The sequence below is a fragment of the Molossus molossus genome, unplaced genomic scaffold, assembly GCF_014108415.1.
Source record: "Molossus molossus isolate mMolMol1 unplaced genomic scaffold, mMolMol1.p scaffold_m16_p_9, whole genome shotgun sequence".
Taxonomy (NCBI): domain Eukaryota; kingdom Metazoa; phylum Chordata; class Mammalia; order Chiroptera; family Molossidae; genus Molossus; species Molossus molossus.
Window position 1 is genome coordinate 4,004,828 of NW_023425403.1, and position 19,342 is coordinate 4,024,169.

The window sequence follows — 19,342 nt, forward strand, 5'->3', positions numbered from 1 at the left end:
ATCTACCGAGCCATACAGGCTGGGCTGAGCAACTTCCTTTAAAAAATGTTTATGATGATATATGGCAAGTCTGGCAAGATGTCTTCCTTTCAAGTTCTTTGATATTTTCATTTTGGAGACCAAATGACTGCATTTTATTTTTTATATGAACATGCCCATCTTTTAGGTATGAAAAAAAAAATCATTCTAAAAACAAGACTGAAAGTGCTGTCAGCAAGGTGGCGGGCTTGGAGGTTCCCATGCTCCTCTCCCACAAAAAAACAAAAGCCAAGACAAAGACTCGTACAACCTGATGGAAACGGCTGTGGGAACGCAGCAAAAACCCTGCAGAGCTCGAAACCAAGGTGGCCACTTAGACAAGTACAGGAAGCGCTGCCCCCATGCACCCCGTCCCCGAGCCCAGAGCAGGAGGGATCTCCACGGCGGAAGTGCATCCCAGGAGCTGCCGACCTGTATGTAATTGTCCTCTGTCCACCCCACGGCCTTGATCGCACTGCAGCTGCTCAGCATTCGTACGCGTGCAGGTCAGTGAGGCAAACCCCTCTGGCATGGATCCCAGGAATCCCAGGACCAGCACACACATTGCCCGCACGGGACCTGCCCTCCCCTCCTGGAGACACACTGGGAGGGGTGTGGTTCCTGGCACCAGACAGGTCTCACCTTCAGTTCTTGCCCAGGGACACAGCTGAAGTCAACTACAGCTTGGGGGTAAATTATATGTTGTCTTAAGGAGATCGATATGTAATCATACAACCTGATTTTATTTTAGAAAAGATTTCAATGTGAAATTGAGATAAATGAGAGTGGTACCCAGATCTCAGGGGAATTTGTAAACTATTTATTTGCAAACACAAAGTGCCCCCCACCTGCAATCATCAGTACATTAGTGCTCATAACAACTCCAAGATAAAGGCACTAGGCTACTTCCGTCTCTGAACAGAGGAAGCTGAGTCACAGAAAGGACCAGTAGCAAGTCTCCTGGGCTGACAGTGGAAAAACCACGGGGTCTGTCATCATGAACTGCTCCTTGACCCTTGTGGACACTTGCGCGTGTCCCTTCCTGGTCACGAGCTCCGCCTCTCCAGCAGGTGCCAAGATGCGCAACTTCGCTCGCTCCTCCTCCTCACACACGACCTGACTGTCTCCACCCTGCCGCACAGAATCACTCGTGGTTTGTGAAACCGCTTTTCCTTGGGGGAGGTGCATTAACGAACGGATAAGAAGGCTTATGTGGTGTCCGGCAGGTCAGGGCCTCTGCTTGCTGGGGGTTTCTGTCCAGGGTCGCGGAGGGGAGCTCAGCAGCGGCTCAGTTGGGTATGGGTGTGTGCGCAAGTCAGGGCTCGTCTGAGTAAGACGCAGGGTGGGGCTGAGGGTGGACCTGATCCAAGTCAGAAGCATCATGGAAATCATCCAAAAGTGCTTGGCCTGGAAGGGCCCGTCCAACAGATTATACTAGAGGTTTCTGGCGCTGCCCCATGGCCGCGCTGGGTTGGGGTCGGAGCACACTGGGAACCTGTCACGGGCGTGGTGAGGTCCCTGCTGGCACCCCCAGGGCACAGCTGCCGGCGAGCTGTGTGAAAACGGCTGTGGGAGAAAGAAAGACTCAGAGACACAGGCCGAACTTACCCACAGCCGCGGAGCGCAGACTCACGTCTGCAGGTTCACAGCACGTAAGGAACAGGACTGCAGCGCAGATGTTTTCAGCAACGGGGTCTGCTGTTCACTATTCACCAGCAATGACCTACTGAAGAAGTTTCATCTAATTTCTTACAAAGTCCTGCATCTCCTGTCCCCAGATCGCGCTATCTTGCACTGTGTGCCACGTTTTCCTGTGGAGAGTTCTGCTCAGCATTCTGGCTCCGTTCCTGGACAGTTTGGTAGAGGCGCTCTTGGAGGTTAGTTTTCCCCAGCGAGCTTTCTGCTGTGAAATGCAGCGAAGTCTCTCCATGTGAGTTTCGGCTGCTCTCCTCCGTGGGGGCTGCAGAGCTGACGTGACGGCTGATCACCAGAGACTGTCCTTCGTGACACCGAGTGCTCTGCAGTCTGAGTGTCCACGAGCCACAGCGTTCCTCTGCGAATAAAGGACTTCTCATAAGCTCCACCAAATCACTTCCCAAGGATAACTGGTTGGTATTCTCAAGAGGTTCTGGCCCCTGCATCCTGTTTTAGAGACTATTCCACCAGTCTCTGGTGCACACCGTGCCTGAGCGTGGCTAAATGTCTCTTCACGGCGATGACAGACCCAAGCGTTCTCCCGCGGGGTTTGCTCACTGTTCACCGGGAACCACGGATGACAGCATTCCCAGTGGCTGCAGACCGAGGGCTCTTCTCTGGTGCAAGGACGGCGATGACAGACCCAAGCGTTCTCCCGTGGGGTTTGCTCACTGTTCACCGGGAACCACGGATGACAGCATTCCCAGTGGCTGCAGACCGAGGGCTCTTCTCTGGTGCAAGGCAGAGAGCTGCTGCCGCAGACTTCTGCACACCTAGGCTTCCGGTGGGAGTTCCCGTGTCCCCACGGTCAGACCACTGACTGGAGGTTTCGCCAGAGATGCCACAGAAACGGATTCTCTCCCATCTACCTTTGCACACAGCAGATGAGCGAGGAGTCCGCAAGATCTTCCATCAACTCCAGACGGTCCCCCCGACGGGTGGGTCCTTGGCGTGTGCAAACGTTCAGCTGACTGAGGTTTCCTCCACATGCATCGCACTTAATGCCATGTCATCTCAGGGCGGAGCACCTGCTGAAGGCATTCACAATGTCCTCCCCAGTGTGAGTCCCTTCGTGTCGCCGAAGGGCGGAGCACTGGCTGAAGGCTTTCCCGCACAGGGGACATCTGTACGGCTTCTCTCCGGTGTGCGTCCTCTCGTGGCGCCGAAGGGCGGAGCACTTACTGAAGGCTTTCCCGCACTGACGACACCCATAGGGCTGCTCGCCAGTGTGCGTCCTCTCGTGCTGCCTGAGGTTGGACGACTGGCTGAAGGCCTTCCCACACAGATGGCATTCGTACGGCTTCTCTCCGGTGTGCGTGAGGCTGTGCTTTCTCAGGTCGGAGCTCTGGATAAAGGCGTTCCCACAGATGTGGCATTCGTACGGCTTCTCTCCAGTGTGCGTCATCTCATGTCGTCTCAGGCTCGAGCAATTACTAAAGGTTTTCCCACACAGGTGACACTCATACGATTTGCCTCTGGTGCAAATCTGCTTATGTTGACTCAGACAGGACTGGTCACTGCGGGATTTTTGACACTGTTTGCTGATACAGGGCTTCTTTTCCATGAGAGTTAACAGATGCTGAGTCCCTGTGGGGCTATGAGTGAAGTCTCCCAAATCACCATATTCACAGGGGCCCTCTGGAGGGTGAGACGTCTGCTTCGGAGAAGGAGATGAAAGGCTGTTAGTGATCTGCCCGCACAGGTTCGTACATTCGCTTCTCCAAACGTGAGTAAGAAGTCCATCTTTCAGTGATGGTATCAATTACACCCTTCCCAGCGTTCCCTGCACACAGCGCACCTTACCCCCCTCCATTCACAAGCTTTGTCCTCTGCCGCGTCCCAGCTGCAGAGCCGAGACCGCCTGGAGGAGCCAGTGCTCCACGACGAGGCACAAGCAGTGCTCAGTGCCGCCGTCCTTTCTATCATGATCTCGGCTTCTAGTTTTGAGTTTAGGTTAATTTCTTCACCAAATTCAAACTACCCAAAACTTTTGCTCAGAAGAAGTTTAATCCCAAATTAACACAAACCAGGGTATTGTGCTCAGTTCTCACCCCCCCGCCAGGTCTTCAATTTGGATGACCAGGGCCAACACCCGTGAGACTTACCAGGGGCAGGATTATAAATGTGTCCTTTCTGATACTGTGCTGTGTGGTTATCATTTCTTGTTTTTCAGTGGCACTTTCCCTGCCTAAAATAATTGAAAAAAAAATCAGAACGACATCAGGGGAATGGAATGTTGGAAGTACAAGCCCATGTGCCTATGTCTCAGAAATTGGCATTCTGATGGGGAATATTCTAGGAGGTAGGAACACATTCCAGGGCAGTGACAATTAGCAAAGACTTTCTGGGCTGAAACATGAAAAAGTAAAACAGAGATGAGCTGTCAGTAGGTAAGAGAGGAAAACCCTCGAAAAGAGAGGATCAGAACGAGAGCAACAGAATGTGCCTCCCCCCACGCCTTCCCTGGGCACTGTGAGGACGCACTGAGCTGATGTGCAGGGACAGTGACAGCACGGGGAGAATGTGCCCTCCCCCCAGGCCTTCCCTGGGCACTGTGAGGACGCACTGAGCTGATGCACAGGGACAGTGACAGCACGGGGAGAATGTGCCCTCCCCCCAGGCCTTCCCTGGGCACTGTGAGGACGCACTGAGCTGATGTGCAGGGACAGTGACAGCAGGGGGAGAATGTGCCCTCCCCCCAGGCCTTCCCTGGGCACTGTGAGGACGCACTGAGCTGATGCGCAGGGACAGTGACAGCACAGGGAGAATGTGCCCTCCCCCCAGGCCTTCCCTGGGCACTGTGAGGACACACTGAGCTGATGCGCAGAGACAGTGACAGCACAGGGAGAATGTGCCCTCCCCCCAGGCCTTCCCTGGGCACTGTGAGGACGCACTGAGCTGATGCGCAGGGACAGTGATGGCACGGGGAGAATGTGCCTCCCCCCACGCCTTCCCTGGGCACTGTGAGGACGCGCACTCACTGAGTGGGCACCATCCTCCCAAAGCACCTGCCGCTCACCTGCCCACCGGCCAGGGAGAGTCCCAGCGCCTTCAGTCCACAGCTCTTCTTGCCCCCGCTGGAGAGTCAGCTCGGATCTGCAGACCCCACACCCTGTTTGTGGAGAAAGTATGCGGATCTGAGTCCTCTGCTAATCAAAGTGCACTGTCATCAAGTCCAGGACAGGCTACAGGGGAAGAATAAGATCACTGGAGGTCACCCAGGCACCGTCACCTTGAACAGAGAAAATGGGGAAGAAATCCAGATCGCGTGTCCGCAGGGGTGCGACCTCTGGGTGCTGAGTCCATGCCCAGATTCAGACAGAATGCAGGACCCTCAGCTGTTTCGAAATGGGCAAATGGGATGTCTCCAAGGGGGCTTGAACATTATTTTCAAAAAGATGCCGATAACAATAAGCTCCACAAGAATAATCAAGTTCTGTGGTTATTACACTCCTCTGCTCTGAAGCCTCAGCATGGTGACTACAACAGAACAATTATTTAGAAATATTTAATCAACTTATTATGCATTCAAAAATATTCGCTGAGTTCCAGTTAAGCTCTGGGTGTTGGAGATTATAATAAGAAAGACATTAAGTGGGGATCAAGATTACATTCTAGTGGGGTGTCAAACTAGGTGTAAGTCAAGGAAAAGAGACAACTTCCACATAGGTCTGAGGTCTAAGAAAGAATCAGGGTAGAGAGTGGAGCGTGCTGTGGAAGCTACTCTAGATACTTGCTGAGTGAATAAACGAATGAATGAACGAATGAACGAACGCCTGCCTGCCTGCTCACATGTATACATGCATAAAGGCTGACACACTCACCCAGGGAGACCAGGTGACTGATGTTCTCCAGCATCACATCTCTGTACAGCTTTCTCTGGGGCGTGTCCAGCAGAGCCCACTCGTCCTGGGTGAAGTCTACAGCTACATCCTCAAATGTCACTGATTCCTAAAACATCATGGACAGTCCGCTTTAGACAGACCAATCCCGCCTCTGTGCAGAGGAGGGGGGAGATGACAACACTGGGGAGGGGGAGGAGCTGGGTGTGTGGGGGATGGGCCCGAGTCTGGGTTCTCAGGGCCCAGCTGCCCCCCCTCGGATGCGGTCTGCACAAACACGCTTCATTGACAAGGACTGCCCGTGAGCACGGTGTAACAGCCCGGGACCATCCAAAACTGGTCGGCATGACTTCCAGACACGGTTATAAACACTGCCCCTAAAGATTCCTAACTAGAACTCTCTTCTTGATTAATGTCAGGTAACGTTAGACTTATCGTTACGGCGAACAATCACCATGATGTGCCAGGTTTAAACCATGACGGTGGTTACATCATTCCCTAGGTCAGCGGCTCTCAACCTGTGGGTCGTGACCCCTTTGGGGGTTGAGCGACGCTTGCACAGGGGTCATCTAAGACATAACAGTAGCAAAATTATAGTTATGAAGTAGCAACGAAAATAATTTTATGATTGGGGTCACCACAACACGAGGAACTGTGTTAAAGGGTCGCGGCATCAGGAAGGTTGAGAACCGCTGCCCTAGATGAACCTCAGACTCCTCGTGTACAAAAGGGTTTAATCACTTGTTACGAGTGTTGAAAGATCCAATGAACTGATACATGAAGTTCATCCTATCTAAGTAAACTTACACAGCACGGGTCTATTACTGAAGTGTCCACGGTCCTTGGAGGTATCTCCAGGATTCCCCAGAACTGAACAAGTCTATGCAGGACTTGGTACCAGTAGGTGTGTCTGTCTTGTTGCTACAGGACTCGGGTGTTCGCTACAAACAACAGTCAGATGCTCAGCAGCACAAGCCGGGGCTCGGAGAGGCTGTGCTGAAGGACAGTCCCAGCCTGCCCGTCCGTGGGAGGACACTTCTCATTCTCGACTGCAACTGGGACTTCGAACAGCAGTTATCACTGTTTGCTTTGTAGCTTTATCTTGTCTCCAGCTAAAGGATAATAGAAGATTCCTGACTGGTTTCAACCTGTCTAGTTCCTCAGAAACTCCCAGGTCTACTCTGCTCTCCCTGCTCGCGTGCTCAGCAGAAGCCAAGGAATGACGCTCCCTACGCGTGAAGTCCAGCTCCCAGGTATGGAAAGAAGTCATCACTAAAAGGCAACGTGCATGACTGGGGACAAGAACGATGATGAGAACTTTATTAATCTTTTGAAGAACTCTCCAAAAGTGCACATATCTTTTGTCAGAACCTTAAATTCTGAAATGGAAAAATATTAAATGATTGGTTCCTCATACTTTCCGTGGCCCTCACCCTGTCACATTCGCACAGGGCCCGAGTGAGTGACTGGCCTCCCTGATGAAGCCACGGCCTCCCTGCTGGACTGTGATGTTCGGCTCCTCCATCGCCACCCGCCACCCTCACACCACTGTTGCATATCGTGGTTAATGAATGAATTACTTTCTGGGAAGGCCATGGACTGAATTAGAGAAAGAAAGCTACTAATGAAAAAGATGGCTCTTCTGTAGATACACAACCTGCTGGATAAATTAGTACGATGTCAGCAAGAATATCAGTCCCTGGGGCATTCCTGACCCAGCACAGCCTGAGTCCTGGGAGGCTGCACCGGAGCCCCCATCTCTGAACACTCCTGACTGCTCAGGACATGGACGCCAGGAGGAGAAGCCTGCCCCCTGCTGTCGACAGCGGTGTGATTTCAGTAGAGAGGCATTCCCCACTCACCGGTGGCTGCATGGTCAATGACTCAGCTGCTGGGTGACTTTCTCTGGGTTTTCACTCACAGACAGTCCAAGCACGAAGCAGGCAAAGCTGGGGACAGAGAAAGAAGACATGAGACCCCAGACTGGTGCACCATTTCCAGACCTTCCAGCCATGAAGCCCAGTGCCCCCTGGCTGTGACTCCCAGCCTACCCAACAAACACGCAGTCACTCGATGAGAACTGTGCAGAGGACCCTCCTCCCCCAGGGCCAAAAGAATGAAGACCACGACTAGAGTTGGTAATGAAAAGAATAGAAATACAGAAACCTCATGGATAAGAATACAAAAGGTATTGCGCTTTGTATGTTAATTAGGCCAGGCCATCTAGAGTTATCCAATTCCCTCCCTGATTCCAAAGCATAGAGATCCCTGACTCACGCCATATGTATGTTGGTTTCCACCTGCAGGTAAGCACTGTGGAATTTCTCAGGTGTCATTACCATGGCCTTACACACTAGCAAGGGTTCTCCAACCTCCTTGGAGCCCTCCAGACCCTCACTCCCTTCCGGCTCTCAAGTTCCCCAAGCAACTAAGGACCTGTTTTATGACAGACCTCAACACTTTACCAACTCATCCCGTTTGGAGGGCCCAATGGTGTCCTACCCAATCAGGTCCTCAGCCTCTCTGCCAATGGCGTTCATCCCCAATCAAGTCCTCAGCCTCTCTGCCAATGACATCCATCCCTGATCAGGTCCTCAGCCTCTCTGCCCAATGGTGTCCATCCCCGATCAGGTCCTCAGCCTCTCTCCCAATGGCTTCCATCCCCGATCAGGTCCTCAGCCTCTCTGCCCAATGGTGTCCATCCCTGATCAGGTCCTCAGCCTCTCTGCCCAATGGTGTCCATCCCTGATCAGGTCCTCAGCCTCTCTGCCCAATGGTGTCCATCCCCGATCAGGTCCTCAGCCTCTCTGCCTGATGGTGTCCATCCCCAATCAGGTCCTCAGCCTCTCTGCCCAATGGTGCCCATCCCCGATCAGGTCCTCAGCCTCTCTGCCAATGGTGTCCATCCCCAATCAGGTCCTCAGCCTCTCTGCCCAATGGTGTCCATCCCCGATCAGGTCCTCAGCCTCTCTGCCAATGGTGTCCATCCCCAATCAGGTCCTCAGCCTCTCTGCCCAATGGTGTCCATCCCCAATCAAGTCCTCAGCCTCTCTGCCAATGACATCCATCCCTGATCAGGTCCTCAGCCTCTCTGCCCAATGGTGTCCATCCCCGATCAGGTCCTCAGCCTCTCTGCCCAATGGTGTCCATCCCCAATCAGGTCCTCAGCCTCTCTGCACAATGGCGTCCACCCCCAGTCAGGTCCTCAGCCTCTCTACCAATGGCGTCCACCCCCAGTCAGGTCCTCAGCCTCTCTACCAATGGCATCCACCCCCGGTCAGGTCCTCAGCCTCTCTGCCAATGGCGCTCCATACCTAGGTTTTTCCTGAATATCACCTTTGATATTAATAATCAGAAGCCCCACCCTGCTACTAAAACCTCTTCTGCTTACTTTTCCACAAAATCACCCCTCCAACTTGGGTTCTCTGCCACATGGGGAGTCCAGGGACTGACTTTGCCTCCCAGACATTAGGCTGCAGCCCTCATTTCTCCTGTCCAGCACTTACTCATCTCATCAGACATTTAGGAGGTAGCGCTTTCTCCCACGTCCCTTGGACTATGAACCACTTTCCCATCAAGATCCTGACTCCGTGTTCTAGCCTTTTCCGGGAATGATCTCAAACAGACGACTAGGGTTGACCTGTCTAAACACAGTCACTACTCCTAGTGGTTTTCAAACATATCTGGCAACTCTACTATGTTTTGTGAAGTAAATCATTCTTCCGTGCTCCACAAATATTTCAAAATCTTCTCCTTGCCTTTTGGACCTATACATTCTCATCGTTGGTACTGATCTAATCTAAAAAGCCACGTCAAACCCAAAGCCACCTAGATTTTTTTTCGATGTTTTCTTCTAGTAGTTTTATAATTGTGTGTTTTACATTTAGGTCTATTATATTTTCAGTTAATTTTTGAAGAGGATACAAGGTTTGTAGCCAGATTCATTGTTTTGTACATGGACTTCCAGTTGTTATGCTCCCCTTTTTGAAGACTCTTTTCTCCATTGTATTGTTTGGACTATATTTGTGTGGGCTTGTTTCTGGGCTCTCTATTGTGTGTCAATGATCTATTTGTCTATTATTTTACCAACAGATTATGTCCTTAATTATTCTCCTTTTAAAAGTCTCAAAAGCCCCTTCATCTCTTCCCCAAAGCCTCGCTGTTTATGGGTTTTGGTTATGGGAAACGCTGTGGAGAAGCCAAAGCAAGGGGTCCATCCTGCTCTTTATTTCTAAGAGGCTCGTGATCTACTGACAGCTTTCAGGCTGTGAGTACCAGGCTGACTCCATAAAAGTAGAAATGTTTGCGTTTAAAATATATATTCAAAGGACGTATTTTTCAAGCATATAGAATCTGTACATATTACCTCCAAGAAACAGAAAAACAGTTCACCACAGTTTTATTTTAGTCGGAATTAGCTAATGATTAAAGACTGAAAAACCCTACATTTCAAAATATTAGGGCTTCCCAGAATAAATGATTTAACTTCACTATTGATTTTCCTATAAATAGGATGTGCTTTAACTATTTTTGAAAATATTAACACATGAAAGGCTAGGACATAATCTTAAGAAGTATGGTAATATAGAGAAATAAAAGAACAAATTGTTTTTGAAGAAAAATCATGTAATATATATTCATTTTAAATATAAGTATTTGATTTTTAAAAAACTGTCATCACCATCATCATCATCATCATCATCACCATCAGAGAGTACTAGTGCCCGCCCCAAGGCCAGAAGAATGTTGAACCAATTTCTCCTAGACCTGGATGGCCCAGAGGTCAAGGGCCCAGGCTACAAACTCAGCCTGCCAGGGCCCCAGCCAGGCTTCCCCTACTTGCTGGTGATGTACAAGTGGAGAGATGGCCTATACACCTTCACAGGTTAGTGAGTGCAAAGGGCTCACACTTGGAACACTATGGGTCACTGCTGTAGTGACTTCTATCTTCTTACCAACATCCTTAATTAAAGTCAGAATGACTTCAGAACCATTTATGCCTCAGACCCAGGTAGCCTCTCACACTCAACCACTGGAACCCTGATCCCATGTATGTCCAGAAGAGATGCCTTATCACAGGGTCCTCTCCTGAAATAGTCACACAGTCTGATCATCAAGGAACTAAAATTAACTGCTTTTAACTTAAACCAGGAAGTGGAATGATTGATGTTCAAGGCCTGGATAATATCAGAGCTCCACTGATCCATCATATACGCCCATTCCAGGAGCCCAGGATGGCTTCTGGGTGAGAAGCACCATGCCAAGTACACCAAGAAGTCCCTAAAGATGTTTCGAAACAGGGCCCATACGTACCCTGTAAGGTGTCAGGTACACATCTCCATAATTCAGAATGTTCAATGAGCATCTTCCAAAGCTGAAAAGCTCTGCAGAAGAAGGAAACTGACATTCATCTCCAAAACCGAGGGGAGCCCAACATTGCACCTATGACCCCATGCTGTCCTCCTCCATGTCACAAGGCCAGAAAGTGGTTGCAGCCTGCTCCAATTGGGCCCTGTACTCCCTCTTAGGGCGCTTGGACTGGCCCTGTACTCCACACCCCTCCACCACTGCCTCTAGCCCGAGCTTTGAAGAACCCACTGCTCTCAGAACAGCGAAAGCATGTGCTCCCTGGATGTTGGTCCGTACCTGGAAATGCGGATCTTCTCTGTAACGCACAGGAAGGAGAGTGTCTTCAGCATCACAGAAACAGGCAGTGTCGGGGTGGTTGCCAGGCTCTGCTCTCTGCCCACTGTATGCATGTACAGTGATAAAGAACTTGAAGCTTTCCTTCTCGGCGAGTGAAGGGGCTGAGGCACTGGAGAGTGGTTTAAATGTCTGAGGGATGACGGCTGGGTTCTGGGCAGTTTCCTCTTGTCTTCCTCTGAGTCACTCAACAGGGAGGACAGAGCTTTCCGTCAGCTCTGAAAGGGAAGCCCCAGGTCAATGCAAGGATCTGATACCTGGGAAAAGTAGCCACTCTCCAGGAAAGCGCACAAGGCCCAAGATACTCCATCAGCATGGGTTACCGACTTGAGTTACCCAGAGAACAGGGAGAATCCAAGAAGAGGGGAGGAAGAGCTAGGAAAACCAACAAGGCACTGGCCAAGGGATTATGTTGGGCTTCGATTTCAAGACAAATTTAGATTGAAATGTAAAATAATCTTTTTCACCTCCGGAATGTCTCTTCTAATGAAATGCAGGGATGCCCAGGGAAGCCCTGCGCACACAGAACAGGAGAGCCCTGCGTGTGGGAAGAACGCACCTCGGAACCACTGTGCTTGGCCTGTGCTTCCAAGTGGCAGGCATCGAAGGTCATGAGCCGATGAGAACTGCACACGGAGCAGCCTCTCAGGAGCTGAACTTGCTTCGATTGTGGAAAACCCCAGCCAGGTCCCACCAACGTTCCAAATGCCCTGTGCTCAACTGTCACTGTGTTGAGCCAGGAAGAGTTCCTGCCACAGCACAGCCCTGACACCTGTTCCCTCCAACCTGTCACCATGAATTCATGCAACTGAAGGAGAAGTCAACGCAACTAAAATCGCTTGAAAAACAACACGAATGCAGTAACTATTAAAAAGTCTAAAGTGTAGCCCTGGCCGGTTTGGCTCAGCGGTTAGAGCATCCACCTGCGGTCCACAGAGACCCGGGTTCGGTTCCCGCTAAGGGCATGTACCTCGGTTGCAGTTTGTCCCCGGCCCTGGTTGGTCGTGCGGGTGGCAGCCACTCAATGTGTCCCTTTCACATCGATGTTTCTCTCTCTCTCTCTCTTCCTCTCTCTCCCTCCCACTCTATCTGTACAAAAAGTGGAAAAATGTCCTCGGGTGAGGAAAAAAAAAAAAAAAGTCTAAAGTATAAAAGAAGTAGGAGTGAAAAAGTAATTGAATATTAATATGCAAGGAATCCTTTGCCTTGGAGCAGATCATTTAAAAATTATCCAACAACTTCAGTAATGGATGGCTCACAAAGTATTACAAACCTTAATTAATGGAACTCCAAAGCAGAATTACAGGAATGGAAGTCACATATTTACAAGACAAGAAAAGGAAAAATGATCTGGCAGAGCACAAACGCTTCCAGAAGTAAAGTAAAACCGTTTAAGAGAAGAGACCACGTTGGGAAATGAAAGGAAGGGAAACAGACAGGAACCGCTCATGCATGGGGATGGCAGGCTTTAAAATAACAGAAAAGGAAAAAACTAAGTAAAACCACTGAAAGTATTAGAAAGAAATTGAGATCTGTGAAAGACAAGCCCACAATTATCCTGGTAAAGGTAAGAAAATGATATGACAAAAATAATTTTTTATTTTACTCCAACAAAGAAGACCAGAACATAGATAAGTGAAGAAAGAAAAAAAACAAAAAACAAAAACCACAACTTGAGGAAATTCACAGGAGGGAATTTACATGGAGTAGTAGAAAATACATTATTTATAAGCCAAAAAAGTGGAGTAAAAAAATAAGATGTAGATCAATATGCTCAATGGAACTTTCTTTTTCTTCTTCTTCTTCTTTTTTTTTTTTTGGTACGTGCACCTAGCGGGAACCGAACCTGGGACTTTCTGGTCCGCAGGCCAACGCTCCAACTGCTGAGCCAAACCAGCCAGGGTTCCATGGAACTTTCTAATGAAGAAAATGTTCTACATCTACATAGTACCATTCAGTAGCTCCCAGAGAGATGTGGTTACAAAACACCTGAAATTTGGCTGAGGACATGAATTGTAGTCATTTAATTTGAATTCATCTAAATGTAACAGCCACATGTGACCAGTGGTTATCATATTAGACGGCACAGATCTAGACCCTAAAATAATGAAATAGAGTCAAACAAAAATGGAAAAGGGACACAAAGAGTCCAAAATAGGACATGAGATTGGAGAAGTAAATGTTGACACAATGAAATTTAAAGATGATAATATGTTGCTTTGATATGAGAAACAGATAGAGCAGGGAACCAGACACACTGGGGCTCTATGAACATGAAGTTCAAACTCCCTGCAGGAAAGACGGACTTAAGTATAAAATGGAAGATGAATAAATATGAAAATTCGCAATACACATTTTGATGTGACAAAAATAAACTAGTTTACTAGTATGGAGGAATGTCACATAGAAACAATGGCCACATAGTACTTTCAAGAACGTGTTAAGAATGTATTAGCTTGGCCTTCACCTTCAGGGAACATGTTTCATGGAGCAGACCTAGGACTTTGAGGTAAACCACCTCGAGGCCTGCTCTGAGCATCTGGTCCTTCACTTGGAGGTCTAGATTCTATTTTCCCATCTAGTTAGGTTTTTTATATTATCGCCCTCACATAAAGACCATTATCATTATTGTTGTCCATCACCATGATTATAAATATTATAATAATTATGATTTATCACTGTTGTTGCTGTTAAAAACACTGAATCAATGTTCGCTATCAACACAGGGTGTCTGGTTTACAGAAGGGAACTAAAAAGGATTCCCCCAAATACATACAAGTACACAAATACTTCCAGGTCGCTCCTGGTGCCCTTCCCAGAGATCAATGTCCACAAAGCTTCCAAGTTTCCTTCCAGACTCCTGCAGTGACCATTTTGACAGGGGAGACTGGGCAAGAGCATCTTGGCCTGCCTGAGGCTCTGGAAAATACCATGTCACGTCAGGGACAAACAACCACTCATGCCTGCATACCGGTCCCAGGGAGGGTATCCATGGCCCGCCAGGCTACGGAAAATTTTCCTAAGACCCCTCAGGGCTCAGGAATAGATGGAATAAGCATGGAAGGCTAGAGAGGAGGTCCCTGCCCTCTGGAGCCTTTGCAGGATTTTCTCAGTGTACCCCAGAACCAGGGAACTGCTCGTGCCACCCTACAGACCTTCGGAGCAGGGCAAGGAGGGACCAACCCAGGCTCCCACCAGCAGGCCAGGCTCAGAGGCAAGATGCCAGAAGTACATACCTGAAGGCGGCAGAGTGGAACACAGGCAGAAAGTGGAACAAGTCAGGGTCTGGAAAGGCTGTAGCCTCAATGTTCAGAACAGGTGGGACTTTACAGGGCTGGTGGGCAGGGCATGTCCTTGAGTCTGGCCACCTTCCTGGAAGCCAGATTCCCTGCAAGACACACACAGAAACATTGAAATGAACCAATATAAGAGCTGTCTCTGAATGCAGTTTGTTTTCCAGATATATTTTTATATCCTGTCATTTTTTACTCATTTCAGCATTTTGGAACAATTAACACATCTAAATGAAATCCATTTAATATTTTTAAAAGAAAATGATGACATGAGTATGGATTACACAGGAATTCAAATGATTGCTTATTCTAAAATATCCTTTTTGCAAATCATATAGCACTTAAACTACATCCAGGCAAGAGGGGTTTTTACACTAAATTTGATGTTTTCATGTATCACTCGGCCTTTTGACAGAAAACAGTTCAATGAGAGTTTCTGCTGGCCCTAGATACTTTTGCTTCTATTGGATGCTACTAAAGAGGATATTCATGTTGTCTAATAAAGTTTCTATGACTCATCAAATATTATGAACTTATCAAAACTCTTTGCCACAACTGTTGATCTTTCATAATATCTCAGGTAAGACATCAAGCATCTCATAGATACCCTCGTTTAAACAACAGCTCTATAAAATTGATAGTTTCATTCCATTCTAAAAATATTGCAAGAAGTTTAGTAAGGCCAAGTATGTACCAAATTTTCTCCTGCTCCTAAGCTTTTCTGTCTCCCTCCCACTCCCTGATCCTCATTCTTATTCCTTCTCCAAGCTCTCTTCACGGAGGCAGCACCCCTCCTCCCTCCTCACTGGGGAGATACTTTTTATGTTTGCTCAGTTTTAAAAGTCTGGGACCTCCCCCAAGCTCCTGTGACTGTAGGGCAGGAAGGCGGTCAGCTGGAGAGGCCAGCAGAGAGGGGCAGCACTGTCCTCATAGGAATGACAGGCCTGGATGGGCAAGTGGCAGGGTCTGCCCTTCCCACTCCCACCCTTCAAAATGACAGGTCATATTTCATACATCTGAGCAGGAGGGTTCACTTCTTGTGCATGGCTTTAATCACAATGATCTCAAGTATTTAACTCCTCTTTCCCAGAACATCACGTAAACTATCACCAATTAGGACTGCAAGCAGACCTCATTAGCATCCCTGGAAAACATGGAAATAGCTCCGAGCCATGTGTGCACCTTGAGCAGATGGCCTTTCTTCCCACAAAATCCCAGGCCAGCCCAGCTCATCCTTGATCGTTTTCAGAGACACACAAAGAGAACATGCATCTAGTTGGAAACTTCAGTCCACTGCTCGCTGAGTGGAAAGATCACACTCGCGGGAGAAAAATGCTGAACGAATCGGTTCAACTAGGTTTTGACTGTTAATATTAAAAAAAAAAAACCACTAACCTCCTTACCAAGAACACACTGAAATAGTGTAACATTATCTACTAAGGACTAGTGTCTTCGATACAAAGTAACGGCTGGAAAACCAACCAGAACCTCGTAATCTGAACCGGACACAGTGCACTTAAAAGGGGCGACGACCTGGAGGTGAAGGACAGAGCGCGAACGCAGGGCTCGGTCCTGCCCGCACTGCGACCCCGGGCCGCACCGGCTCGGCGGCCGCTGCCAGCCCCCTGCGGCCCCTCCCTGGCCCTTCCATCTCCGCACCACACTGCCCTGCGCGCCGGCCTCCCCCGTCCTCTGCTTCCTCACTGTCCCTCGGGGCGTCCCTCGCCGCCCACCCACGGCGCGTTCACGGCAAAGGGGCGCGCACGCGCCGGGCGGGAACAGCACTTTCTGGCGGGACAGGGGCGTGAGCGCAGCCTGACAGGTCGGCCAGTGGGCGGGGCTTGTGGGCGGAGGAACCGGAAGTGCCCCGGCCGGCGCCAGGATGGGGCGGGGCCTCGCCGGGGGGAGGCTGCGGGGCGGCCCGCCCGGCGCGGGGAGCGGAGGGGAGACGGTGAAGAGACCCGCGGCGGAGGCGTCGGGGCGGGGTCCGGCCGCGGGGCGACTGTACCTGAGAGTGACGCAGACGCGGCTGCACAGCGTCCCCGGGACGCCGGACTGCAGTGTGGAGGACGCGGCGCTGGGGGCAGCCACGTGCGAGTCAACTGGAAATACGATCTCGCTCCAGGAAACGGGGTCCTCGAGCTGGGAAGTCTGCTTCCGGGTCGGCAGGAAGCTGCGAGCCCGAAGGGGCGGGGCCTGCCCGGCTGAGCCGTGTGGGCAGCGCCTGGAGGACGGGCTCGTGGTGGGCGGGGCGACGTGGGCGGGGCTTGCGTCGCCCCGCCCCCGGCCTGCACTGTTACTGGCAGAAGCGGAGCGCTCCCGTTTCCTTGGAATGTGCGGGGTCACGTGGGCTCGCGGCGCCCACCGGGCCACAGGTTCGGGGACTTGGCTTTATTGCAGGAACTTGGAGTTGTGGCGGCGCTTATGCCGAGGGCGGAGGTGTCAACGACTTGCAAACAGTGGCGATCAAAACCCTTTTGTGAGCGCGGGCCCTCGGGTGGGTCGCTGTGCGTGGGTTCGGAACACCTGCGGCGCCACCCCTCTTAACTTGCTTTTTCCTTTTCCGATGGAACTGGGATGTGGACACCGACCTCGCCTGCAGGACAACCGCGGAAGTTGGTTTGCGGGGCCCGGGTTGACCATGATGGCTTTGAAAGAACAAAATCACTCCCTGCGTGTCTGTACATGTGTGCACATGTGCGTGTGCACGTGTGTGCACATGTGCGTATGCATGACTGCCTTTGTCTTTTACATTTAATTTGTTATATTTCACCAGTCTTGAGAGTTATACATACAAATACCTCTGAGGCAAATGTAGATGACATCCTACTACTTGCCCAACTCATTATTTTCTGAATATATTGTAATTTCACATTTTTCCTTATCTTTACTCCCAGTTATCTGAGTGCTTTTCATTTGAAAGATGAGATATATTAATCTATGTTTTTGCTTTCTTTTTCTGAATGTTGTGTGGATAAGGAGGCTTGTGAAAAGTGCGCTCCTTAGGAGATAGGTAGATTTTGCCTTCAACTAATGAAAGATCGTTGTTGTTGTTTTTTTATTTTTAGACACGTATGATTGGAATATCTACTTTCTCACACGAACATTTAAAAGCAGTATAAAACTGGGTGTTCACATTTCAGTTGCCTCATTTAAACCCTTAATAAATTTTAATATGAAATATGAGTTAAAACTTCCTTTTGTAAATTCTGAATTTCATGCTAGAGGAAATTTGGCAAGACTCCATCCCAACTCTTCATGCTGCAGACGCTTCTTAAAGAGCATTTCCAAAGAAGAATCCTGTTTTTCTCATGTCTAACACAAGTTTCTCCAGCTTTTAAGATTTTTAAAAAAATATTTGGACTCAGTTGGATTTAAAGTCTGGAAGGTAACATTAGACAATAAAAACTCTGGGGTTCGCCCTGGCCGGTTTGGCTCAGCGGTTGGAGCGTGGGCCTGCGGTCCGGAGAGACCCGGGTTCGGTTCCCGCTAAGGGCACGTACCTCGGTTGCAGTTTGTCCCCGGCTCTGGTTGGTCGTGCGGGTGGCAGCCACTCGATGTGTCCCTTCACATCGATGTTTCTCTCTCTCTCTCTCTTCCTCTCTCTCCCTCCTGCTCTAGCTGAATAAAAAACAAAACAAAACAAAAACTCGGGGGTTCATGCCACTGCTTCACCAGGTCTCCAGGGCTGAGATCATTTAACCTGACCTCATCTCAGTTCTGTGGGGAACTGGACACAGATTAAGAAGTCAAGACTATAAAGAATTTGAGGTCAAGAAATACAGATATCTGAAGCCCTCCACCATTTAGTTTTTCTTCATCCACCTCTTTCTTTACATAAAAGATGAGCCCAGCCAGTGTGGCTCAGTGGATCAAGCATGGTCCCATGGACTGAGGTCCAGTTTGATTCCCGCTCAGGGCACATGCCCAAGTTGCAGGCTTGATCCCCAGTAGGGGGCCTGCAGGAGGCAGCCGATTGATTGATGTTTATATCTCTCCTTTTCTGTCTTCAAAAATCAATCAAAACATATTTTTTAAAAAGTGAGCCCTGGCTGGGTAGTTCAGTTGATTGGAGCATCATCCCATACACCAAAAGGTTGCAGGTTTAATTCCCGGTCAGGTCAAATACCTAGGTTGTAGGTTCGATGCCTGGTTAGGGAGTGTACAGGAGGCAACTGATTGATGTTTCTTGTTCACATCAAAGTCTCTTTCTCCTTTCCTCACTGAAAAAAAAATAAAAAAAAATATTCTCTCTTTGGGTGAGAATTGAAAAAACAAGAAAGTCAAGTGACAGTTCTGACTAAAACATCCAACTCCAACCCATCTTCATCACCTCTTCTGTGTTCTGGTTTAAACTGTGAGCTTTAGGAGGCTATAAGTCAACTACATTGATTCCTCTCGGGTGCACATGGGATTCGTGTTGTTTGCAAGTTCCCTAATTAGAGAATTAGAATTTTCTAGCAAGTGTTTAACAGTCCCAATGCTCAGAACTCACACAAGAATTGACTAAACGTATACCTCTGAGAGAAGGATCCAGACATCAGTAGTTTTTATTTTATTTATTTTTAATCCTCATCCGAGGACACTTTTCTATTTATCTTCAGATAGAGTGGGAGGGAGGGAGAGACTGGTTGCCTCCCACACCACCCCGACTAGGGCCGGGGACTAACTGCAACCAAGATACATGCCCTTGACCAGAGTCAAACCTGCAACTCATTGGTCCACGGGCCGACGCTCTAACCACAGTGAAATCAGCCAGGGCTTTTTTTTTTTTCAGACATCAGTTCTTAA

The 19,342-nt window shown here is 49.2% G+C and overlaps 1 protein-coding gene across 3 annotated transcripts; it reads right to left on the bottom strand.

The window, feature by feature from the left end:
• Window positions 1-1,521: 1,521 nt before the first annotated feature.
• Window positions 1,522-16,667, bottom strand: LOC118622913 (zinc finger protein 596-like). 3 transcript variants are annotated; one of them, XM_036250502.1, is made up of 9 exons: window positions 16,560-16,667; window positions 14,495-14,646; window positions 11,202-11,476; window positions 10,869-10,939; window positions 7,418-7,504; window positions 5,538-5,664; window positions 4,733-4,825; window positions 3,819-3,901; window positions 1,522-3,367 (listed from the first exon to the last, which is right to left on the bottom strand). In XM_036250502.1, exons 5-9 carry the CDS (start codon window positions 7,427-7,429, stop codon window positions 2,723-2,725), a joined length of 960 nt encoding a protein of 319 aa, XP_036106395.1. In that variant the 5' UTR covers window positions 7,430-7,504; window positions 10,869-10,939; window positions 11,202-11,476; window positions 14,495-14,646; window positions 16,560-16,667; the 3' UTR covers window positions 1,522-2,722. The 3 variants fall into 3 exon arrangements, with proteins under 3 accessions (XP_036106395.1, XP_036106393.1, XP_036106394.1); XM_036250500.1 differs by having other exon boundaries at window positions 1,522-3,370; XM_036250501.1 differs by lacking the exon at window positions 16,560-16,667 and adding an exon at window positions 15,734-15,860 and having other exon boundaries at window positions 1,522-3,370.
• Between the last annotated feature and the right edge of the window lie 2,675 nt (window positions 16,668-19,342).

Coding starts and splice junctions, on each gene's coding strand:
- LOC118622913 (XM_036250500.1), bottom strand. Junction 4,826..5,537: donor CAGTCACCTGGTCTCCCTGG/GTGAGTGTGTCA, acceptor CTCCACAAACAG/GGTGTGGGGTCTGCAGATCC. Junction 3,371..3,818: donor CATTTATAATCCTGCCCCTG/GTAAGTCTCACG, acceptor CCTTCTCCGAAG/CAGACGTCTCACCCTCCAGA.